This window comes from Xiphophorus couchianus, chromosome 7 (assembly GCF_001444195.1).
Source record: "Xiphophorus couchianus chromosome 7, X_couchianus-1.0, whole genome shotgun sequence".
NCBI lineage: Eukaryota > Metazoa > Chordata > Actinopteri > Cyprinodontiformes > Poeciliidae > Xiphophorus > Xiphophorus couchianus.
This window is the reverse complement of record NC_040234.1, coordinates 7098898-7124098: the sequence shown is the minus strand read 5'-3', so window position 1 is coordinate 7124098 and position 25201 is coordinate 7098898. Positions and strand designations below refer to the sequence as shown.

The 25201-nt window shown below is 39.9% G+C and overlaps 1 protein-coding gene and 1 long non-coding RNA gene across 3 annotated transcripts in view; both read right to left on the bottom strand.

The window, feature by feature from the left end:
• Positions 1 to 25201, bottom strand: part of tbc1d8 (TBC1 domain family member 8) — a 32818-nt gene that overhangs the window by 3555 nt on the left and 4062 nt on the right. The window contains exons 2-20 of one of the 2 annotated variants that reach the window (XM_028023115.1): positions 21627 to 21737; positions 21417 to 21535; positions 21119 to 21347; positions 20222 to 20462; positions 18021 to 18228; positions 12952 to 13149; positions 10131 to 10274; positions 9868 to 10018; positions 8203 to 8417; positions 6826 to 6943; positions 5299 to 5584; positions 5023 to 5167; positions 3705 to 3803; positions 3534 to 3602; positions 3179 to 3449; positions 3031 to 3096; positions 2865 to 2951; positions 2662 to 2774; positions 802 to 1750 (exon numbers count right to left, since the gene is read on the bottom strand). In XM_028023115.1, coding sequence (XP_027878916.1) covers positions 1379 to 1750; positions 2662 to 2774; positions 2865 to 2951; positions 3031 to 3096; positions 3179 to 3449; positions 3534 to 3602; positions 3705 to 3803; positions 5023 to 5167; positions 5299 to 5584; positions 6826 to 6943; positions 8203 to 8417; positions 9868 to 10018; positions 10131 to 10274; positions 12952 to 13149; positions 18021 to 18228; positions 20222 to 20462; positions 21119 to 21347; positions 21417 to 21535; positions 21627 to 21737 — 3242 coding nt within the window. In that variant the 3' untranslated portion in view covers positions 802 to 1378. Of the gene's footprint in view, positions 1 to 801; positions 1751 to 2661; positions 2775 to 2864; positions 2952 to 3030; positions 3097 to 3178; positions 3450 to 3533; positions 3603 to 3704; positions 3804 to 5022; positions 5168 to 5298; positions 5585 to 6825; positions 6944 to 8202; positions 8418 to 9867; positions 10019 to 10130; positions 10275 to 12951; positions 13150 to 18020; positions 18229 to 20221; positions 20463 to 21118; positions 21348 to 21416; positions 21536 to 21626; positions 21738 to 25201 lie in introns of those variants that run through there. The other variant, XM_028023116.1, reaches the window with a different exon arrangement.
• LOC114148125 (uncharacterized) lies at positions 7116 to 7923 on the bottom strand. The gene is made up of 2 exons (XR_003596218.1): positions 7732 to 7923; positions 7116 to 7670 (listed from the first exon to the last, which is right to left on the bottom strand). It is a non-coding gene; the product is annotated as an uncharacterized LOC114148125 (long non-coding RNA).

Below are 25201 nucleotides of genomic sequence, written 5' to 3'. Positions count from 1 at the left end.
ACCGGATATTGATAGCTGACTAAGAAAAAAAAAGTCCTATAGTGGTTTTACCAACTTCACTGTTTTCACTCTACAAATCCTTGACTATATAACTGGAATTAGTGGAAAGACATGTAAAAAAACACAAATTTATCAGAATTTATGAATAAATCAAGGCTTTTATTGGCGCATTAGTCAGTGTGGACAATTCCAATGTTAAGATTTGATTATTTTCATCAATCCCCACAAGTATTGGCGCCCAACCTGTTCCTGATTTGTAGACACAACTTTTGCCAGTAGGTTTACACCCTAATTCAGTGGTGTCCAAAGTTGGTCTTGGAGGGCCGGCATCCTGCGTGTTTTAGTTCTCTCCCTGGTTTAACGCACCTGGATCCAATGATGGCTCTTTAGAGGCCTAAGAAGAACACTGACATGCTGAAAAGGTTGTTACTGCCACCAGGGAGAGAACTAAAACATGCAGGATGCCGGGCCTTCACTGACCGACTTTGGCCCTAATTTATGACATTTTCGCACAATGTATTTAGATCATCTTTAATTATCCTCTGCTCTGTTCAGCTCATCCCACAGACTTTTTGATTTAGGTTTGAGGCCTGGAATGGTTGTGGAAGAAGGTTGATTTTTGGGAAATAAAAAAAAAAGCAATTTTTTTGGTAGATTCCACCTGATATCTGGTATTACAAAAATATTCTAGAAGCCACTTGAGATATCTATGGGCATTTATTTTGTTTTAAGTTGATTCACCTGCAGCAGTCCCAGTATTATCATGTAGGACAGAAAAGTTTTTTTTCTGGCATGTAGAAAGGCTCTGTACCATTTATTTTATAGGAATTGTTGCTTGAACCATCCACAGCCAGCAGATCTCAATCCAGCAGAGCAACCCTGTGGAGCAGGAGGACATTTGCATGGATGACCCGACACCTTGGTGAATCAATGACTTAATAAACTGGCCGGCAAATGTCTCTCAACTTCAATGCAAAGAACTGAAAATTATTTGTAAAATGTCTTTAATTAAAAAGTGAGCATCTGAAAACATTTCCTATGACAGAAACAGAAGCACTAAATGAATGCAAAACAAACCTTTTTTTTTTTTTTTAAGCTTGTAAAATTTGTCCCTTCAGTGCATAAGGTGAACTGGTAAAATGTTCCGATAAGGCAGGTGAGTTGGTGTAATCAAGGACGTATAATAATTAATGCTGTAATTAGTCAGAGTGTGTAAACGTTGTAGAGAGCGGCTGATTAGCGTGTGGTGACGGGATAATCCTGAACGTCGTCACGGAGGAGTTGGAGGGCATTCTGGCTCAAGCCTGTGGGATTCAGGCTACAGGTAAGGGCCTCCGTCTTGATCGGAAGTCACAGACAATTCAGCTGCCTCGCACAGTCACCTGGTCCCTCTCTGCAGCGTGAGCAAACCCGCCCGCTGCTGGTACTGGTTCTGTTTGGCCCGTGCGACTTTTTCCGTCAGGTCAGCCGGCTTCTCGAAGAAGTTCACCAGCGCCTGCTCGGTGAGCAGCGAGGCCAGGATCTGAGCGTAGCTCACCGTCCACTCGTCGTCGGCGGCCAGAGCCCCGTCGGACGACGCCGTGGGTTTTGCCGGCTTCTCCTCCGGCGCTTTGGTCTGTTCGCGGTGACCGGCCTCGCCGATCTGCAGCACGAGGCTGGTCACCGTAGCGATGGCCTGGAAGAGGTCGTTCTCCTCCGGGTCGCCGTGGAACATGCTGTAGAGCGTCTTGCAGAACTGGATGAACTCTCGCTGGGGAAGGAGCAGATGTTGGATTTTAATACAGGGTAACTTGTTACTGTGGTAACAAGTTACATTCAATTTACTAATGTTTTCTTGAAGTTTTCATTAGCAAAAACTTTCAGCTTTATATTGGAATAAATGGATTTTGAAAAAAAAATTTTGTTACTTTGTAATTTTGTTATTCAGGTGAATTTTCATTTTGGTTTTTAAATACCAAAATTTCCAAAAACATTATATTTTCCATATTATGATGTAATTTTTAAATATTAAATGCTTTATGTTTTGATCAGTCTGATCAAAGATACTTCCAATATTTTATTGAAAATAAAATATTTATTTTCAATCATGAAAAATAAATAAATAAAAGGCAAAACTGAATATTACTTACTGCCAACCCCTCCAGTGTGTAGATTGGATATGACTACTAGACTGAAAAGCAGTTTTCAGCTTTTTTTATTTTTAACAATTACCTTTTTGCTCTTATTCAAGTAATTTCTCAGACAGATACTTTTCACTTTTACTCGAGTAAAAATATGTCAAAGTAGTGATGCTTTTACAATTTCTGCTAGCAACTAGCTTCCACGTTAGCAAAGGAACAGAAGTACAGGCTGTCTGCACATCCTTAAAAAGTCTTAAATTTGCATGTCTAAAGTAAGGCTTTAAAATGTCCTAATTTCATTCGAAAAATGTACGTTGACCTTTAATGCATTAGTCACAGGTCTTAAATTTCAAGTTCCTTTTTACTCTGTGAACTTTTCTGCAAGGCAAAAGTTTTGAGTCGCACAGAAACATCCTCACTGCGCTCTGTGACTCGAGGCCGTGGCTTGCTGGGGCATGTTGGCCAGCGCTAAAAAAGGTCTTTAAAAGTCTAAAATGATGGAACCTTCAGATGCCCTGGAAGCAGCTCTCATTTTCAGCACCTGATTCATCAGCGGCAGAGGCTTGTCTGCGTCTTTCTCCTTCTCCTTGACCAAATCCTGCAGCATCTGCTTCAGCTGCTCCTGGTAGTCTTTCACTTCTTCACTTTCTGAAACTACAAGAACACATGTAATCAGCTCAGGTTTGTAAGAGAATGCATATGGTGTTTAAAGAGACTTTGAGGGAAATGTGTGTTTTGGTGAACCTGGAGTCTCTTTGTTAACGAAGAGGGGCCTGTTAGTGGACAGCAGGGGGCTCCTGAGGGACGGTTCATCCTCACTCTCTGTCAGAGCTGCAGGCATGCAAAGAGCCAAGATCATCACTCACAGCTCTGACAGCAACTCTCATTGTTTTATCACGTTAATAATCACCTGGAGGAATGTGGAGGCGGTAGAGGAGCCTTATTTTCTCATTCAGCTCCTCACAGTACATTGTGTCTGGAACAAAAGGAAAAGGTCAGGAAGGCAGTTTTGTCTCCCAACAATCAGCTACAGAGCCAAAGTGCTCGCTGCCGCCCACCCAACCAGCTGGCAAACTCCTTGAAGGTGACCAGGTTGTCCCGGTCCGGGGCCAGCAGGGTGAAGGTGCGGTTGGAGAGCGTGTCCGTGTGATGGCTGGACCCGGACGGCCACGGCGCCAGCAGCCCGTAGAGGCTTTTGAACTGCGGCCGGTCCAGTCGATACTGCCGCTCCACGAAAGAGTGACCGGAGTCGCCGTGCTGCCAGGCCGCGGCTTCTGCCGCCGCGGCGGAGCTGCTGTCGCCCCAGTACAGGGTGATAAAGTGCTCCGTCTGCAGGGCGGAGCAGCGGAGATGGCTCTTTTCATTCAGAAAACATCAGAAGATATTTTAACCCGAGGAGGAACGAGAGAGTACCTTAAAGAGGTCGTACAGGTCGGACAGATTCTCAGGAGAGACGGAGACGTCCGGAGACACCAGGCGCAGCTACACGGCGACACACACAGCAACACACAGAGCACAACGAATCTGGCTGACGGATACAAAGATGTGTTTATGTTCACTCAAAAGAAAAGATCAGCAGCTCACAGTGTTTTCCTTGATGGTGTCCTCGTGGGCCTGCAGAACCCGGACTCTGTGCAGACAGCGAAGACGCTCGATGTGCCGCACCGTCAGGTCTCTGAATTTCTGTCAAGAGAAAAGATGGTTTCATGGTGAACAAAACAACTTTTACACCAAGAAAATGTCTGATATCTCACTGTATAAACATGGTACATGTCACACTGCCATGAAATACGTCAAAACTATTTAATGCAGGGGTAAAACTGACTAATACAAAAACCAGAAACTTTCTAATAGAAAATGTATGAACAAAACAAAAATAGAACATAGAGGTGAGCACCAATAAATCAGCCCTGATTTCCTTAGGTTTTGGTAAGAAACTCACTAACGAGAGAAATAAATTTTACCCTTAGTTTGTCATTACGTTTAGAATAGAATAGAATTCAACTTTATTGTCATTGCACTGTCACAAGTACAAGCAACGAGATGTAGTTTGCATCTATCCAGAAGTGCTCTACGAGATATAAATATTTATTTACAGATGTACAAGACTATGTATGTATGGACTATAAGGGGTTATAGCAAGAGATATAGATATTGTGTATAAATATAAATATGGGAGCTATATGCACAGATTATACAGAATATACAGATTATACAAGAATGTTGGGGAATGGATTGTATATGTATATAATATAATACAAGATAAATAATGGCAAATAAAATTTACAGGTTGTATGTGTGTGTGAAGAAAACAGTCCGTGATGTGTGTGTGTGTGTGTGTGAGGATAGTCCATGTGTTATTGTTGTATGAGAGGATAGGGGAGTACAGTCCTTATAGTTTATGTTTTATGTCAGGAGGCGTTCAAAAGCGTGACAGCTGTGGGGAAGAAGCTGTTCCGGTGCCTGGTGGTTCTGGTCCGCAGGCTTCTGTAACGCCTCCCAGAGGGCAGGAGGGAAAAGAGTGTGTGTGCTGGGTTTAGCGATTTTTCAGGCGAAACAAAAAATTGTGTTGGCCAAACTTGGATTTGCAACGTAAGGATTTTTAAAGACCAGTGCACCTTAATAAAATAATACAAAAGTCAGGAAACACAAAGCACTCAAAGAAAATATATGAACAAGAAAGTATAAAATAAAGAAGTGCAAAAATAAATCTGCCCAGATTTTCTCAATGTTGGGCAATAAATGAAAAACAGATCTTTTCCTTCCTTTAACAACTTTGACAAAATGGTGTCGGCCGGAATCCGGCGTCTGGTTTCTTAAAGATCGGTGATGGGCCTCCATCAGCCCTGATAAAACCCTTTAATAACACGATGGATTTGTACAATATTCTTTCTGCGCTCACCCCCAAGGCCTCGCTGATGAGGTCGGTGATGTTTGCGTGTCTCACAGCGGGAGCATCGGTGTCGCTGCAGCTGTTTTCCTCTGCGGCGGGCGGCGGCGGCGGGGAAACACAAGGCGACTCCTCATTCCCGACCTGGTCAAGAAAACTGCAGAGGAAATGATGAAGTTCACACTCGACAGCTTCAATCAAACATAAAACCTTTTTTTTCTTTTTGCCTTGCCATAAAAAACCCCCAGATTTATCCATTCAGCTGACTGAGGTTTACCATTAACCCACCTGGTGAGGATCATGAGCGCCTGTCCGTCGTCGGTGCAGGCGGACAGCTGCGCGGCGTTGGCGTCCAGCACAGCCAGGCCCAGCTGGAAGATGGATTTGATCCCCTGGTAGAAGAAGCAGTCCACCACGCAGACGGCGCTTTGGAAGGGCAGGACGCTGAGGAAGAGGGTGAGGAACCAGGACAGGGAGACGGAGGAGAGCGTGGACAGGTCCGGGACCTGCTCCGCCAGCTCCGGTAGGCGCTCCCTGATCAGCTCCTCAAACACAGACTGGTCCACCTGGGCTCCTGTAGGGGCACAAAGGCAGAGTCAAGGCATCTTATATATACATGGATAACACATTCACAATGAATTGGTGAAGGGGTGAATGATTTCAAAAAGTGACTAAAATAAATAAGCATGCCGCTGCTACAGTTGGCCAGTCAAGATGGTGATTGTGATTCCTCTTTAACTTTGGCAGCTGGAAAGGGTTTAAGCTAACTCATTTGATTAATTATTACTTATTTCTTTAATTTACAGTTTAAAATGAAAATGTTTTGAATAAAACGGAGTAGTCAGATTAAAAATAATATTATTTAGCCTTCTCTCAAAAGTCACTTTGCTTCAACGTAAACATCTACCAACCATCTATATATCTTTAGGTTTTATAGGGGGGGGGGAAATCACTACAAAAATCATATAATATCTTTGAAATGATACAGCAGTCAAGCATTGAAATGTCTTGCTGCTGAAATGTGCTATACAAATAAAATTTGATTGATTGATTGATTCAAAATTTTGCTCACAACATGTGACATGTTTGTTTTAAACCGTAAACAAATAAAATAAACAGAAAATAAATAAATTACTCATTTGTTTTTATGGCATTTTTTAAAATAAACATGATAATTTTCTGATGAATGGATTTGTAAATGACCAACAACAACAAAAAGCCACACAAATTTTAGCTAAATAAAAAAGAAAAAGTTCTAGTTTTATAATATTTAAGAAACGAAACTTTTTTTTATTTTCCGATTCTAGCCACTAGATGGCAGCATCCGGTGCAACGCCGGTGGCGTTTGTCAGGCTGTCCAGCACCAGATTCTGTGTTTTACCCCCATTAGCTCCACAGTTTAGAGGCAGTGATACACACTTCATGAATTACACAGGCAGCTCATCACTTAGATTAACTTGTTGTTGTTTTTCCCCCTCTTACATTTTTAACTAAATGACTCCCGCTTATTATTTTCCGTCCAACCTGCGCCACACAGCCGGATTCTCGGAAAGCAATCATTGCTGCTTTAAAGATGAAAGAAGCCTGTGGACATTTAAAGGAAGTGGAAATTGCTTCAAAAAGCACCTGGCAGGTCAAAAATAAACAGCCTGTGAAACACAGGAAATAAGCCACTTCGTTTAAAGGCTAAAAATATGCTTCTCTGGGTGTTTTTGGCGTCTCAGAACAAAGAGCTTGAAAATAAAACCACAACACAATAAACACCTTCCGGCGTCAGGCTTTAGGAGTTTAAGACAAGAGAGCGTGATGGTTTACCGATGACCCTGCGGTTGAAGTAGTCGGGCAGCATCCTCTCACAAACGGCCACCAGCAGCCAGAAAGCTTCTTCTTCTTTGGCGTACAGCAGCAGGACGGACGCGAGGATGTTCATGGACTACATGGGAGGAGGAGAGGAACGGGGGAAGAAGTGGAAGTTACTCAAAACTCACAAGCTGGAGGAAGAAATTGGATTCAATGTGACAGAGACTCAAGGTAGCCCGAAACGGTGCAGAGGAAGGAAAAATATGTTTGCCAAAAATAAAATAAAAAATACTAAAAAAAAACAAAAAAACCCAGAAAACTGTATTGTGTTTACGCTGAGATTAAATTACACAAAATTGAACTAATTCTACATCTACAGGTTTTCTGCAGGCTTCACCAACTCAAATTAAAAGACTTTTTTAAGACCCGTTAAGATCATTTTGAATGACATTTAGGACTTGTATCAAAACAGAAATGTACAATAAGACAATCGCATATTTTACGTAGTAGAAGTACCAAGTTTTTCTGTGCAGAATGAATGTAGCCTTGAATGGGTTTGGAACAGAAGTGAGCCAGTGGCAAAAATGAACATCGTCCAACTAATTTACACTTCCACAAAAAAAGCTAGCTGGCTAGTTAGCTAGATAGCAGGAGTAGATTAGCAGCTAGTGAGCGGTGGCCACCAAAGCTTCGAGTCACAGAACGCAATAAATATTTCTGCATGCGACTCAAAAGTTTCCCTAAAAGAAAAGCCTCACAATAAAAAAAACATATTGAATATGAGATTAAATAGTCCTGCCACCTCAAAAATTAAGACCCGATTAATGTATTTAAGGCCAACTTACATTTTAATTAAATACCTTTTGAGGGGTTAGTATTAGATACTTGAGTGTAAGGCCAACTTACATTTTAATTAAATACCTTTTGAGGCGTTAGTATTAGATACTTGAGTGTAAGGTCAACTTACATTTTAATTAGTGAAGTTAGGACATTTAAGGCCTTAATTTTAGATACATGAATGTAAACTTTTATCAAGGATGCGCGGACACCCTTTTTTAATTCCACTCCACAATTATGGAGTGGAATTTGTAATAAATACAAATACTTTGTATTTATTACAAAGTATTTATGTAATATTTATGTAGTATTTATTACAAAGTATTTATGTAATAAGTACTTTGTACTTTGTATTTATTACATAAATACAAACTATTTATTACTTAGTTTCGGAGTAATAAATACTTTCGGAGTAATAAATACTTTGTATTTATTACATAAAATCTCAAGCCCATATAATGATGTGTGTTGCATCAACGTTTGAAAAGGTTCGAGGGGAACTGAACAGTTCTTGAGCTCTGAACGCTCAAGAACTGTTCAGTCTAAATGTTTTACCTGACAGTATCCGATCTTTGGGTTGCGGTGAGCGTAGGCGGTGAGGACTCGCCTGAGCGCGGCGATGCCGGTGGGGTTTTGGAAAGCCGGGTGGTCCGGCAGCGAACGGTGCAGGTCGCGCTCGATCTCATCCGTAGCCAGGTTGCTGTGGCCCATCGACTTCTGCACCAGGCCAGCGTAGTAGCCCTGGTGGGAGTCCAGCTCGGAGCACGCATCTGCACAAAAACGGACGGGGAGACGAGAAAACGACTCACTACTCTGAAGTTACATCAAGCTTCACTGCACCGCCGAAGGAAGTGAGTGATAAATAGGGTGAGGGTTTCTGACACGCAAGTTTTGGCTTCTGAACTGAAAAACAACGGAGAGTTCACCACTTCAGCTTCATAAGGCGAGCCAGAGGATCAGGACAGGACGGATTTCTGTGACATCACACTGTTACTCTTCACCTGCCTCAGGGCACATCAGTATTCCCACATTTGGAAAATTACAGAAAGCTCGATGCCTGTTCCTCAGTTAACCTTTTAAAAGTTACAATTTTGAAAACAAAACTTCCTTGAAAACACTTTGCACATTTTGATTTGGTCTTCCTAAGAGGAAATATTCAATGAAAATGTTGCTTGACAGGCACATCTTCTACTTAGTTTCAGGTTGTTTTTGTTTTGTTGGGTTTTTTAAAACCAGCTGGCCACTGCTGGCTGAGGCTGTTTCAAAACGAGGAAGTGTGACTGAACACAGGAAGTGACCACAGACCAAAATGAACCTGCGGACTTCAGATCTAGTTGGACAAGTGCCATCGGTTCCGAATCTGAAGGAAAGAAGAGGATGTGAAGGCAGGAACGCATCTCCATCTGCACTTCTCTCTGTATGCAGACCCACTCATTATAAAATGGTTTTAGTGACATAAAACTTTACTGAAGAGCTCAAACTCTGCAGTCAAATGTTTTTCCAACATGTGCAGTGTCCTCAAAATCTTCCTCACATCACAGACTCATCTGTTGATGTGTTTAAAAAATTCTTGCAATAAATTCAGCTTTTTTTTTTTTTTTTTGCAGTTGTACTGAACATTTTGCAATTTGAGTAGGCTTAACCCACAAGTTATTGTTTCAGTTTCATCTAAGAACCTTAAAGCTGCAGTACATCGTTTTCCTGGGGTATAAATGAGCTGTGACACAGCACATGCAAAGTGTCAGTAATTGATTAATCATTGAATGGACTCAAAAAAGAGCAGAAGTGCACAAAAAAATATACCCATTTTGTCTTTAAGATAACATTTATCTGTAAAAACAAATGTTCTACCCAAATCTCCTTGTGAGCAAAGTTTTAGCTTCACCCAGTTCAAATTCACCAAGAGAACCCTAAAGTCCAGCATTTTAGACAATAAAATGTTTATTTTTCTTATTTGAAAAATGAATTGAACTACTTATTTAGTTTAGTTTATTTGGTAAAATAAAAAATCTGCAGAAATTTAAACATATTAATCGCGTGAATAATCGTGAGAATAATTTATTACTAAAATAATTGTCAGTCGGCACTCTAGATGCCACAAAAATGAAAACGTAATTTATTTTAATAGATGTGTAAAAACCTTTGGAGGGTGCTGTGTATCAACATTAAACCTTTAAAGTCCACATCCGTCCCTCCAGCTCTTCTCCAGCCCCCTCTTACCAGAAAACGTCATCCACAGCTCCCCTCGCAGCGACTCTGGGATCCCCATAGCAACCAGCTTCTGGATCTTCTCGGTGCGAAACATGTGAACGCCACGGCCAAACTCCGTGAAATGTTCCTCCCACAGCCGCTCCTTCACCAGCTCCATGCTCTGACGGAAACAAACCAACACTCTTACGAACAAAGGGAGTTTTTAAGAGACACTGATTTAAGGGACAGGGGCAGAGGAATCGCAGAGAGAAGCATTTTTCTTCTTCTCCCACCTTGTTGCCGTTGTCTCCTGGCCAGCTCTGGTGGAAGGCCGTCATAAGAGCTTCGCTGTTGACTGTGTTACGGAGGACCTGCTCCTCCACCTCCTCCTCGCCAGTAGTATCGTAGTAGAAGGTGTAGTAGGGCGTGGGGGAGGACTGAGGGAGGCAGTTGAGATGCTAAGTTGGAGTTATGTCAGCGCCACTGAATTTCACGCGTTCATTTCAGAGAGCAGGTGTTTTCGACAGGTTCGCAATTTTTAAATTAACAGAGGCAAATAAAAGCAAACCAAGTTGAAGAAATCCCAGTCATAAAGAGCAAACCAGCTGCCTCGCAGTCAGGCAGGAAGTGTTGACGTGAAACGGAGAAAAACTGCTTCAAAAGCAGAACCCTGCGTTCTAAATATTCTAAGTCACATGTCCATAAAACAGTTTGCATCCTCGTATCTGAACAGAAGCTTTACTGCAAGAAAGCTGTCATAAAATATAAAAATATAAAATCAAAGTTGTTCTTTATCAGGTAGAGTTCAGTTAGACCCGAATAACGAGCCAGCCAATCACACGGCAGCACTTCTACGGCAGGTCATTTTAACATAAAATAGGCTTCACCACAATCTCTGGAATTACTTTATGACTAGACATACTAGTTAATTACAATATGTCTAGTTATATTTTGATTGGACAAAATACCAATGAATTATTAGAAATATACGAGATATCTCTAATTAAATTCTGGCTACTTTAAGCGATGTCAGATATTAATTCAAGATAATTACAATACATTTCCGACTTTCTGAAGCACACATTTCAGACATCAACAAGTAACTAAATTATGACTGACCAAAAAGCTAGTTTTTGTTCTGACAAGTCATAATCCTAATTGAAGATATCTTTAACAACATCGATATTAAAAACATATTAAATGTTTTTAATATTTATAATCTCATCTTATTTTAAGATGGAAGACCAAATTTGACTTGTGCAAATTAGATTGGAAATATCTTGAAAGTAAAAATTAGGCAAAACTAAAATGATGTCTCAAACATTATTTTAATCTGGACAGCTTTTCTTTTTCTGATATCTTGAATTAACATTCTGATTAATTTGTCCAAGAGTAGAATATGGAAGATATATTTATAGCTTAACAAGCCGCCTGCATCTGTATCAACAATTATTTTTTGTGTGATCACAAAAGTATCTTAGTATTTGACATCTCAAGGAAATTTCCAATTTAGTCTCTGGTAATGGGAGACATTACATTAAAATTGCCAAAGCAAAGTCTGTCTAGTTTATGTTCATGTATTTGGCCGCCGGATGTTGTCAGCGTATCCATGGTATGAGAAGACATGTGATCAGGTGATGTGGTCAAGTGACATGATGTACAGTTTATGGGAAAGAGAAGAGGTCCGAGTACTCAACCGTGTGGTACTCCTGTGGCAACGTGTCACGTCCTGTGGAAACATTTTATTGTTTCTTTTTTTATTTTGGTGGATTCAAGCATCTAATAATCAGCTTAAATATGCCACATGTGGATTTTTTTTATTTATTTTTTTTACCTGGACTGAATTATTCTACACTGCTTACGGATAATTTGAGATTTGTAAAATTTTTGATAAAAAAAAAAGATGGATTTTTTTACTTTAACTAAAAAGAATTTCTGAAATCTCGTTGCGGTCCGTTCTACTGAACCTGTTATCAAGTACAGTCCTGCTTCAACCGCACAATGCATCTCAACACTGATGCTGATTCATCCAACACTTTCACATCCTACGAAACGTCCGTCTGAACTTTCATGTCTGCTTCTGTGTGCAATTTTGTGGAATCTATAGTTAACGTGGCTTTTGTTGCATAATGACAATTCTCAAATTTAAAGAGACAGCAGGGTAACACATACAGGGACTTTTACTTTGAAAAATCTTAGATTGTATATTTTCAAGTTAACAGCTCTCAGATATTATGCTCCTATGTCTTCCATGTGTAGACATGCTGTGCTGTCTCTCAGAACTGCGTTTCTGCACCCAGACTGAAGGCCTCTTGCAGAAATATCTCCTGCTGATATTCAAATCCTGCTCTTCTTGCTGCTCGGACCTCAAAAAAAGCTCTGTTCTCTCCACATGAGAATCTCTCCATGAACACAACACAAATGCCCCAAAGTCGGGAGTGATGCTAAAGTCACACATTTTATTTTCTGCGACTGCTGTCGGGTAGATCTACAACTTTACAAGAAGGAGCAGGGACAATCTGCAAGTGCAAAAATAGGGATGTGAAATCTCAGATTTTATACCCGCTAAGAAAATTAAAGCATGAGAAGAAGAATTAAATGGCAGCAAAATATATTTATACAATCTGAGCACAGGAACAAACTTTTGAGGGGGAGCAGAGAATATCTGAGATTTTAAAAAAAGTGTTTTTTGATGGGGAAAGTACATATTTGAGCAAGAGAAGCACAATTTACAGCGTTAAATCAAAAACTAAGAATCCCACTTCACATGCTTCTCTTCCAAATGTCAAGTGTGTTTGCTGCTGACGTCAGAGTGGCTTTGTTGGTCTGTTTAACGCAGTCCATAATGAGGGCCTCTTCCTCTCAGCAGGTTTTAACTACTACTGCTGTGTTCCAATTAAAATCTCAGATCAGAAAGCTACATTAAATACATCTATATGCTCTCAAAGTATTGCTGATGTGTGCACTTTTAGCTAAACGCCCACGGAAGCAGAAATGCAGCAAAGATGAGAAGCAGATGTCTAGCTTGGAACACGATCCGAAAAGCTCCGACGTGAAATAATTAAAGGAAAAGTAAATCACAGAATGGTGAAACAGTTTTGCTGACATTCTCACCACACTCCTCCTGCTGCCCTTCCTGCTGCGAAACACGGAGTGTTTCCACTGCAGCGAGCGCAGCCTGGAGTTCATGCTCTCCACCAGGTCGTCGCGGTCCTGCAGGTCTATCAGCTGGAAGGCCTTTTTGGTCCGCATGCTCACGATGACGGGGTTGGGAAGGGAGCTGGTGCTCTCTGCTTTTTCTATGGACAAAACCTGGTTGGGGGTGAGGGGAAGGAGGAAAACGGGATCAATTTCTCCACACAGAACCTAAAATGGCAGACTTCTGCCTACCTCTATGTGCAAAACGGAAAGACGGGGAATCACCCCGAGTTAAATAAGTATCTTGTACTTGGATACATGAATACCAACTGATGTATAAAACTTTCATTATAATTCAAGAAATAAAAATAGATCCTAATATAACAGCTCTTCTAACTAATCAACACTTCAGCTAATACTAAATGAGTTCATTCTTATACTTTGTTCCTTACAAATAATTGAAATAAAATATGAAAACGCAAGCGTGACGCAGGAAAACAAAAAAAACAATCTCACCTAGGCCTGTCACAATAACAAATTTTGCTGGATGATAAATTGTCCCAGAATTTATTGCGATAAATGATAATATTGTTGTTTTGAGACCATTTTCAAGTGGTCTAACGCTGATGGCATAAAAACGCAAGAACACGTTCTCAAAAATCAATAAATTTTTTTATTCTAATTAATATTTAACAGTTGAACCTGGGAGATATTTTTAAAAATCCAAAATAATAAACAACAAAGAAAACAAAGAAATTTAACCGGGGCCTGCCAAAGTGTGCCCGTCCGTTGGAACCCAGCTAAAAATTAGCATCAATGCTAAAGTAAGCTACAATATACTCAATAGCATGTGGAAAGTCACAAGCATTTTGAGTAACCATACTGAATGGTCTTACTCCATTCAGTATGTTCAAATTAGTGTATAAGCTAAAATTAGCCAAAATGCTAATGTTAGCCTAAATGCTGCCAGTGGCATGTGGGGTATAACTAGCATTTTGTCTTACATTAACTTCTTCCATTCAGTGTGTTAAACATGGCTAATAAATAGACAAAATAACTAAAAAGCTTATTTTAGGGAATAGGCTACTGCTAATGTGGGCAGTAGCTACTGCTTATGTTAATGCACTGCCTTCTGATTTTTACTTTTGCAAAAGTAAAAATCTGATGTTTTCTACGTGGTACTTTGTTACCAGAAGACAGGCTAGTCTCCTAGCAACAGATTAATAACAAATATTGTTATTGTTCAAAAAACATAAGATTTCTTCTCCTCTTTTGAAATACTGCTTATCTACTTAAGAACTGTGCAGTTGGTGAATTTGGCAAAAAAAGATTTTTTGTTTTCTTTTTTCTTTTGGTAAATAGATTAGAAAAGAGACATTCAACACAAAAGTAAAAATCTGATTTATACTTCGTGGCAGTTCGTTACCAGAAAAAAAACGCTCATCTCTTACCAAATAAATTATTGTTTATAAAACACCCGGTATTTTGAAATACTGCTTATCTGCTTAGACACAAGAAATTCACAGTTGGTAAATTTTACAAAAGCAGATTTCAGATGTTTGCTTCATGGCCCTTGGTTACCAGAAGACCTGCTCATCTCTTAGCAACAGATTAACAACAAATATTGTTATTGTTCAAAAAACATAAGATTTCTTCTTCTGCTCTTTTGAAATGCTACTTATCATACACCACTCTCTTGGTGGTAAAAATACTATGAAACATACAGTTGTCTGTAGTAAGTGTTCCGCCATGGTGGCGTCTCTGTAGTTCTGGAAGCTCTGCCCTCCTCTGTTGGAACTGAGTGTTCTGCCATTTTTGTAGTTCTCTACATATCTGCCCTCCTCAGTCCTCTGTTACTATGGTTACTAGTCCTCTCTGAAAACTGTCATGTGTGAGTGAGACACATTGGGGGAGACAAAATTCTCTCTCTGTTTTGAGTCTGACACAAAACTGTGCCAGTTAGAATTTGTTTTGATTTGTATTTGGCTCGTCTTTCGCTAATTACGTCGCCATGGTTACTCAAAATGCCAAAAGAAGTAAAAGCCCGCATACAGAGATCCAGCATGTTTATATATAAACATGCTGGATATAAACATTTATATACAGTACAGACCAAAAGTTTGGACACACCTTTCTAATTCAATGGGTTTTCTTTATTTTCATGACTATTTATAAGGCAAGAAATCCCACTTATTAACCTGACAGGGCAGGTTGACCTATGAAGTGAAAACCATTTCAGGTGACGACCTCTTGAAGCTCATCAAGAAAATGCAGAGTGTGTGCAAAGCAGTAATCACAGCAAAATGTTGCTACTTTGAAGAAACTAGAATATAAGGGGTATTTTCAGTTGTTTTACACTTTTTTGTTTAGTGCATATTTCCACATGTGTTATTCATAGTTTTGATGCCTTCAGTGTGAATCTACAATGTCAATAGTCATGAAAATAAAGGAAACTCATTGAATTAAAAGGTGTGTCCAAACTTTTGGTCTGTACTGTATATATATGGGAAGCGGTAGTTATTTTGAGTTGTAGAACAATAGGTGCCTGCCATGCATTGCATAGAGGCATTGCAATGCTTTGCTATGGCAGGCCCCTATGAAATATGAAGTATCCGTAAACAAAATTGTCCTTCAAAAATAGTTGAGACCAAAGCACCAGAATGAAAACTTTTCTCATCCAGTTTTTGGTAGAAAGAGAAAAAAAAGGAAAAAAAATGCTAAATAATACAAATGGAAATTACTGAGCTCACTTTATTTTATCATTATTAATTGATTTATAGCTTATTGTGACAGGCTTAATCTTGATGATTAATTAAACCACATTGACGGAGGAAGAAAAGAATGCAAGACGATATAAACAGAGAGTGAACAGCTGGAGAATAATCGCGTTTTACAAGGCAAGATTGGCACTTATTTGTTTTAATCTATTTGAAAAAAGAAACTATTTGGAAGCTACAAGGTAGATTGGAAATGTTTAACTGTAAAATTTGCTTACACTAAATCCACTGACACCATAACAAAACAAGCATGAATTTAATCATTACCGATGTAAAATAAAGATACAGGATAACAGAAGCGATGAGTATTTACCAGCTTCCAGTTTAAAAGTGGATGAGCGTTCAGATTTCTTTGCCTGTACGTTTCCTTTTAGAGATCAATAAGATAATTTAACTCATAAACTTTACCTTCTGTGAAAAAGTGGAAGGTGTGAGTTGGCCAATATTATCAACCGCATGAAGGATCTGCGTGTTACTCTTTAACCAGGAACCGGCAAAGTAAACACAAAGCCTTCTGAAAATAAACTACTCACATAAATAAGGTTTTGTTTAGATAAAAATCTCTCTGCCCACAGAGGTGCAGCTGTCGGGAAGAAATAAAAACCTCAGAGGCTTCAATAGAGATGAGCTTGAACAAAGGAAATCATACAAAACCAGAAAAACATTCCGCAATACTGATTCAGTTCAGTCGTGACCAATAGAGTCACATGAAGGCGTTTACATTTTACAGCCTCAACTTGCAGATGATGGCCGGAAACGGCCGATCGATCAACCGGAAACTCGAAAGTCTGATTTTCTTATGACCAGCAAACACCACTGAAGCTAACAGGTCCAGCTAACATCAACACTGTATATTAACTCGACCTACAAACGGCACAGCAGGTTCAGAAAATAGAAAAAAACAACATCAGAACAAACTTGTTTACATAAAAAATTGTTCACTTTTACAAAGTGCGTCTCTCCCTGGTGCATTTTAGGTGAAAATATTGTAGATATGGTTGTAAGAGTAGCATTCTCTCACACACACAGTGTGACGTCACATCCACTCTTGATATGAAAACTTACTGAAAAAATATTTTCAATATTATTACTTATAGTAGTTAAAGAGAAGTTGGAATGGGATAATACCAGTATAGGTGAATTAAAGCTCGACCAAAAGGAAGATTGGCTAAGATAAACTGTACACATAAACAATAAAAATTATTTCCTCAATCTTTTCAAGCCCAGCATTTTGTACTAACGGAAAACTGTGTGTTGATTAAAAGCTGACTTTTCTTCTGTAAGAACATTGTACAGTAATTATTTGGTCAGGTTTGTCCAACAATCACATTTATGTGCAATAATGTGGAAAAAATGCGGACACCCTTGTACAATTTTTTTTTTTTTCCAGAAGTGTTGATACGTTGATGTTAGAAATAGAAGAAACAAGTTAGTGTAATTTTAGACATTTTAAGTGGGAATAAATGAGAAAGTGTCCTAATTTAACCCTAACCAGAAATTGCATTTTTAAGTTAGAACTTACTGGTAGTTTTCCTCTGTTTTGTTTTTTTTTATGTTTACTTATAAGGAGAAGTCCCACTCTAAATTGTTAAAATTTATGCTATTAATCTGCGAGACATAGACATGCTACTATAGATAGTGCCATAATCCTTCAGAATGAAGGTCTTTGACTACCGTATTTTCCGCACTATAAGGCGCACCTAAAAACCTTCAATTTTCTCAAAAGCCGACAGTGCGCCTTATAATCCGGTGCGCCTTATATAAGGACCAATATTGAGCCACAACAGGTCTCGCAACTACAGTAAGCAGCCGCCGACTTCATTTTGCCCCGTAGAAGAAGAAGCGCGCGGGGCACGCTGGGTTTTGTGTAAAGACCCCAAAATGGCTCCTATTAAGAGACACGCTTACGACGCAGAGTTTAAACTCAAGGCGATCAGTCAGGCAGTAGAACACGGGAATAGAGCAGCAGCGAGAAAATTTAACCTGAACGAATCAATGGTGCGGAAGTGGAGGAAGCAACAGCTGTTTATTCATTTTGGGAATGAACGGAGTTCTCAGAACGCTGGTTTGTAATCTATTTATAAAGTTTGACTGACCTATCTGACTATTTTGTTGACATTCCCTTTATCACAGTTCCATCTAATGGATGCATAACGTAACCCCAGCCTCTACTGTAGCGTCTATTCTATGCGCCTTATAATGCGGTGCGCCTTATAGTGCGGAAAATACGGTATATAAACAAGAAGAAGACGACGACATGCTCTGTACCTCAGAGAGGGGGATGAGCAGAGTGCAGCTGCCCTCCTCTCTGCTGGAGAAACACAGATAGCTGTCGGTGGTGTAGAGCGTCCCGGCCGTATGGGAGCGGCTGTGCGGCGTCCACACCGAGCACGACGCCACCTCGTACAGCTTCTCTGAGCGCGGGAGCCGGAACAAGGCCAAGACGTACTCTCTGATCGCCTGTTCCTCCAAGATCCTGTAGGAGAAGATGGTCACAGAGAGATGAACCTGAGAATTAGATTAGATTTAAAGTTTCAGGATTTTAGAAACTGTTTTGAAAAATAGAGATAAAAGGAAGAAACCTTTTTAAGACCACTATGAATGGAATTTAAGACCTGTATCACAACAGAAGTGTACAAAAGAAAATTTCATATTTTATATTGTCGTATTGTTTGGCAACAGAAGTGAGCCAGCGGCAATGACGAACATCATTCAGCCAGCTGGCAATAATTTACGCTTGCTAATTTTAGACACCAAAAGTTAGCTAGCAAGTGTTTATTTGAAGCTAGTTAGCGGTAGCCTCAATCGCTTCAATTCAAAGAACAGAATAAAAATGTTTGAATCCGATTGAAACTTTTCCCTGACAGAAAAGTCCCTCTAGAAAAATTAATTACGACAGTCCTACTGCAAAATGTAATGTCTGTGATTGAAGTATTTAAGGGGAAAGTGGATGGAGCTACAGACTATATAATGCCGGAAGAAAACGTGTCAGAAGCTGTAAAAGATTTCAGACGGGAGCAGAGCTTCACCTTCCATCAGGACGGTGGCCCAGTCAAAGTTCAAACCCAAATCTTATTGAGAATCTGTAAACATTAACAGATGCTCTCCATTCTATCTGACAAAGCTTGAGCTTTTTTTATTGTTGCAATGAAACAAAACATAAAGACGTTTGCGGTTTATTATTAGTATGTTTGCGAGGCAGAACGTCAGCACTTTTTGCTTTTTACCTTAAAAGTTTTAGCCACACTTTTAAACTTTGTTTTGTTTTATTTTTGTGATATCCACTAGAGCAGTATTCCCATTCAATACCGTAAAAAGTTTATTTACCCTCCCCCCCTACACACACACACCATTTAATCTATTACGATCAAATTTAGTTTGATTTTGCTTTCTTCTCTTCAAACGTTTTCTCAGCATTGGTGTCACTTTTTTGTAAAGCCAGTCTCTTTATTGACTTTGAAATACAGGAAACGTCTTGATTCAATGTCAACAGAGTGGCCCTTCAGAGTGCTTCAACTGTGTCACAAGTGTCTCAACTACTTTTAAATTATGAAACTTCCTGAAAGTATCATCATCTTATCAAACCAATATGTTGTCATCTTTGAATTTCTCACATTTTTAATATTAGTAGCAGTGCTTTGGGTTCATTTTTCTTGTCTTTGAGTTTAGGGTACAAATGAAAACTTATTTATGTATTTAAAAAGTCACGTTCTGAAAGACTACTGATTACGATTACGCTTGTGCAAGAAAAACAAAAATGCAGAGTTAAAAAAAATTGGAAGAAATGTACCTGTAGTGACTCAACAAGTTATTTTTTATAATTTCATGAAAAAAGATGGATTAATTGCAGTTTGGAATAATAAAATATTAAGATTGGTAATTATGCATAAGTGCTATATGTGTCCATCTCACTATTATCTTTTAACTTTTTTTTGCAGCATGATAAGTTCCTAGTTCCTGTTTTCTTCCAGTTTGGTGTCTTTGTGGTCAGAGTGTGCAACCTGGGTTTTTTTTTTCTTCCTTCTTTCAGTTTTGATCTTATGCCCGAAATAGAAATAATTAAAACCTAATAATAATAATCCGTACCTTGCACTTGCTTCAAAAGTCATTTGTTCACTTTCACCTGATGGATTCATGAGATTGTGTGCAGGTTTTAGTTGAGAGGTATCAGGGTTCAATCAGGTATCAGCTTGACATTTTGAACACATAACTGATGCAAAAAAAATAATTTTAAACCAATAAAAGAAGAAAAGTATTGACTTTTTTTTTGTATTAGCCCAAGATAAAAAAAAAATTTTAAAAAGGGAAAATACAATTCTGTACAGCTGCCCTCTAAATAGTCAGGCAGAAAGTTTTGAAAACCCAAAAACATGAAGTGATGAACTGATCACAACCCACAGACTCCGCTATCAAATGTCTAAATCTTTTTCCGGAAGCTTTTTAAACGGAGATCCTGCAGCAGCCCTGACCTCTTGGTGATGCGTGCCGTCTGCTGCAGCACTCGGTCCAGCTCCAGGCCTACGCTGTCCAGCAGCCGCCTGAGGGTGATGTCAGCCAGCTGACCCATGACCCCGAAGGCCTCGTCCAGGTTGAGGAACATGGAGAACTCCCTCTGGCGCTTTCGGGTGGTGACCCGGATGGCTTCAGGCATCAGAGCGGTGGAGACCCGCTCCAGCCGCGTCACCTCCGCCCAGGGAATCACAAACTTCACTGGGGAAGACAGACGAGCATGAGGTCAAGCAGCTCTGTTAGCATTTAGGATATTTATAGTTCTTTGCTCCGATTGAACCCTTTGGAGAAAGGGTTCAATCAATAATTCGGTAAATAAAATTGCAATTTGTCATGTTTTCAGCTGGCGTGGTTCACTTTCACCCTGCACTGTCAAACAAAGGAAACCTTCTGAAAAAGCTGTTCCCCTCCTCGCCTGTGGTGGCGCTGCTCCAAGAACCTTTGAAGAAGGCAGTGAGAATAACTTCCTTCTTTGTGAAATATAAACAAAAATGGAGTAGCATCAGATTTTAGCAGTGGCAGGATTTCTATTTTGTTGTTGGTAAAAGACCACAAATCATTTCTCCCGCTAGCGCTAGACTCTCTTGTTTGTTTTGATTGTATTTACCCAGAATGCCCTATGCTGTACTCTACTTCCTGTTTTTGGAGCGGCCTCCAGTCCTCTTGCATTCACATATTCATTCGAATTGTGCCATAGTTCACTTCAACCAAACCGAGACCGAGGTTTGTAGGTGTACCAGAGTTCACGTTTCCAGTCGATTGAAAAAGTGCTCCAGTCTTTCTAGGCAAACGAACTAAAGTTTGATTAAAAAAGACTAAACAGATTTGGTGTGAATGCGTCCATTTGGTGTTCAGACCTTCTTTTCCCAGCAGAAACGAGTAGAAGGCCATGTGGTTGACGCTGAGGTAGAGGAAGCCCTGCCGAGGCACCCGGCCCTTCCAGCAGCAGCAGGAGTAGAACGTCACCAGCTTCTCTGATGAAGGAAGGCCGAAGTGCAGCTCAAACTTCAGAAGGGCTTCCCTGAACTTTTCTGGATCCTCCTCCTGGGCGGCCTGACGCCCCCGAACCTCCTCTGCGATGAGGCCCTGCACCGGACATCACCTGAAGCTTACACTTTGAGCGGTTTTTGATTCAAACATGGGCGTGGTTCAAACCTTGACTTTTCCTTTGACAAAGCTGGCAGCATCCTCTTTGTTCTCAAAAACAGACAGAGACTGGAGCAGGTTGTGGACCAGCCAGTCCCAGTGCTTGTTCACCTCCTCTATGGTGGCTCCTGTTGAATGAAGTGGCAGGAAAAACGTGTCAAATGTTCTCGCATGGCGATAACAGACAGGAAATGGTAAGAAAATTCTGGTTCTACTCACCGCTGGCGATGACCCAGCTGATTTGGGAGCCGGGAACCTGCAGCAGGATGCGGAACGGCGTGACCCTGGCATTGGAGTCCAGCACCGTGTCCAGAGCCCCAACCAGGAGACCTGCCGACATCGCAAGAAGAAGAATTCGCTTCGTGGATTGGAAATGAAGTACTGGACTCCAGAGGAAGGTCTCAGGAGGCTGTGGTGTTCATATTGATATTCATATTAAAAACTCATTCTGGGAATGTAACAGACAACCCATAAAAAGTAAACACCACCAAACTGATCTTACATAGAGAAAAAATAAAAATAATGAATTTAAGCCCATGTTTTTCTGTTAAACAGCCAAATTAGGCATCAAGATTTATGAAGTTGCGGTTTTGGACCTTCTAAACTTTTCTCATGGTGTACAGTCAATGAGTCAGCAGAAAGAGCTGAATGAACGAACCAGAATTTTCTCCAGGTATTAGGAGCAAAAAGTAGTACAGGATTGCCCCTCCCACATCTGTTGCTACACACTACCAGAGTTTCACTTTTCCCTTGAAGAAAAGAAATAAAAAAAATTGAGTTTTTGGGAATATTTCTCTTCACAAAAACGCAGGCAGTCGTGGTGTGGAAACTAAATAGTGACACCCATAGTGGGTGAGCCAATTGTGGCATGTTAAGCAACTGGTAGTGAGATTGCGGCATGAGCAGATAGCCCAACTAATATAAGCTTGTTATACTTCCAGTGGTGCTCTATGAAGAAGGGAGCAGCAAAAATGATTATTATTGTACTAAATCTAATCATATAAGAATATTTATGCACAAACTTGTGCAAAATGCATGATTCAACCTGTCATTGAAAGCTAACCAGCAAAAAAAAGAACAAAATGAAGGTGCGCTAAAGGTCTGCTCATGAACCTGATCAACAAAAATTCAGTAGAAGCAACAATTTCACAGGAGGAAACCACTACAGAGATTAAGCTTTGCTGTTAGGATGAACATGCTAAAAAAAAGTCTCCAATCTGGTGCAGAGATCAGATTCATATAGTCACCAGGTTTGTGTTTGATTTTATGATTTTTCATAGCTTGTTATGGGTTAAAAAAAAAAACAATTTGTAAAAATTAGCTATTTTTGTTTGTCATGGATTTGTAAAGTAATTACATTTGCCAAATAAAGACCGAACCCATGTTGGCTACCAGGTTCTATTTGTTTAGTAGCATTGTTAGAGATTTTTTGGTATTATCATTTTATTCTTACTTTAGTTCACATTCAGCCTATAGATCATTGTGATTTTCTGTTTAAAGCGTTCTCTTCCTTACGTGTGTATGGAGGTCACTACTGTCTGTTCAACTTTACGCACCTCCTAATTTAGTAACTACCTGTGAACAGTCGTATTTTGTTTTATTGACAGTATTGACCGAGATTTGAACCGGGCTCAGACCTTTGATCAGATATCACATCTGGAACTGGGTTGTTAGATGTTTGGGTTAGAAGCTTTACGACCTCTGTTGTTTTTCCTGACTGCCCCCTTTCCTGTTTTTCTTTGACAATAAAAACAGGAGCTCATGCGGAAGCAGATCAGAACGCTCTGTGGATTGTTCGGAGGAAAAGTCTGACAGAGCCTTCTCCTTTTGCAAAAGCTCTACATAAAATTCATATACGTTGTCTGTGGTTCTTTCTTTTATTTAGGTTCGAAAGGAAAATACCCATCAAGCATCTCCTAAAAAAAAAAGTTGGATTCAGAGCAAAGAAATCTTCAGATCATCTGCCTCAACAGATGTTCAGAAGATTAAACTTGCCCCGCAAAAACAAATAAAGTCCAACAGTTTCATAGCTCTGAATTTTCAGGCGAATAGAAACCATCAACAGCTAAAGCGCCTCTTTCGTACCTCAAAAGGTCACTATCATTAACGCATCAACGCAGTGCAGCAGTTGATCGACAAACGGTTGGAAACGACCGCTCTCGACTGACTGCTCCCTCTGTCAACGGAGGGATTCGCTCTCACACTGCAGGTTTACTGGCGACTTCTAGGGTCTCAGAAAACAGGATGAGAGGCAGATCGTGTGGTTTCAGGCTCCTCTCCTGCAAAACCAGCCCTCAGTTTGTTAACGAGCCAGACATCCTGTCCACCTATGAGATGCAGGATATTGAAACACGAGGATATGAAACCTACGCCGCTTTATTTTTTATCACATCAGTCACTAAAATCGTTATCTTAAATAATGCTGACTGAAATGGATTCTATAAAGTAGCTTTTGGGGGGGGGGGCTTTTGAAATTCTTCTGTTTTAAAAAGGATGTAAACCAAAGGTGTCCAAAGTGCGGCCCGTGAGCCGTTTTTGGCCCCTGGGAATGATTTTTTTTTTTTTTTTGCAGTACGTCTGCCAGGACAAACAGTTGACGCAGGAAAGAAACTGTTAAAGAACATCTCATGGTGAAATTTTCAAGCAATATCAAACAAGATGATGCATGAAATTTTGCCAAAAATATTACGCACAACTCAAAGACTACATCTTTGGAAAAGCATATTTTGTTTTTTCATAGTATGTACACAACAAAGATTTGGCAACGTTAGCTCAAAAGCAGAAGTGGCATGCACACTCATTAATCCAGGCTAAATACAATAAGTTTTCTAAAAATAAACAAAGTGGCTTGCATACAGTTACTGTCGCTAGAACTGCTGAAAATTGTTTCTAGGCAACAAAAAGAGCAAACAATTCGCCCAACAATTTAAGACATTCTTTTTTAAGCTTACATATCCTTTCATTTTGTCACAAAAAGGCCAGACTGTTCTGTTCATTCCACTAAACTCTCGCACGTTTAGTTTATTGCTAAGCATGTTAAGAAAAAAAGTAGTGTGCGCTATTCTCCTGCAGGAACAGAGAACCTGGTCAAGGTTGATAAAAAGATGGATGGAGATGAATACAAAGCGATCTTTGAAGGACGATACTGTAGACTGGCGTGTTGAACATGGCATCACCGCTTAGAGCAAAGTGTTTAGGTTTTAGACCCAACTCTGAGAATCTGTGACCTTCATGTTCACAGATCCTCTCTATCCAGTCTAACTGGGATATTTTGCTAAATAAATAAAATAAAATAGAAAATAAGAGGTAAAATGATTCCCTTTAGTCGTACAAAGCTGGCAGAGACGCATGCTGAAAGACTTGCAGAGAAACATGCCACTTAGTTTTGACTCAGAAGGGGTGAATGCAAATGCATGCCGTACTTTTCAGATTTGCATTTGTAAAAAGAAAAACATGGAAATTCAGTAACATTTCCCTCCACTTCATAATTACATGCGAAACAGGTTTTCTATTACATAAAACCCAAATGAAATGGGACAAATGTCAAACAAAAACAATCAAAAATTAAAAACTCAAATGCTATGACTACTTGATATCTCAACATCGTTGGTCTCGGATGTAAACACTGTTGGCTTCTTCAGTGTGTGTCGTTACTGGAGGCCTCTTTTTTGCACCAAGGTCACTGCTTCACTTCAGTCAGCAGTGAAGCGTTACTATGGTTTAAACCAACAAACTCCTACATAAGAGGCCGTCCTCTGTGCTCAGGTTTGCTTTAAACCCTCTGAAACAAACCA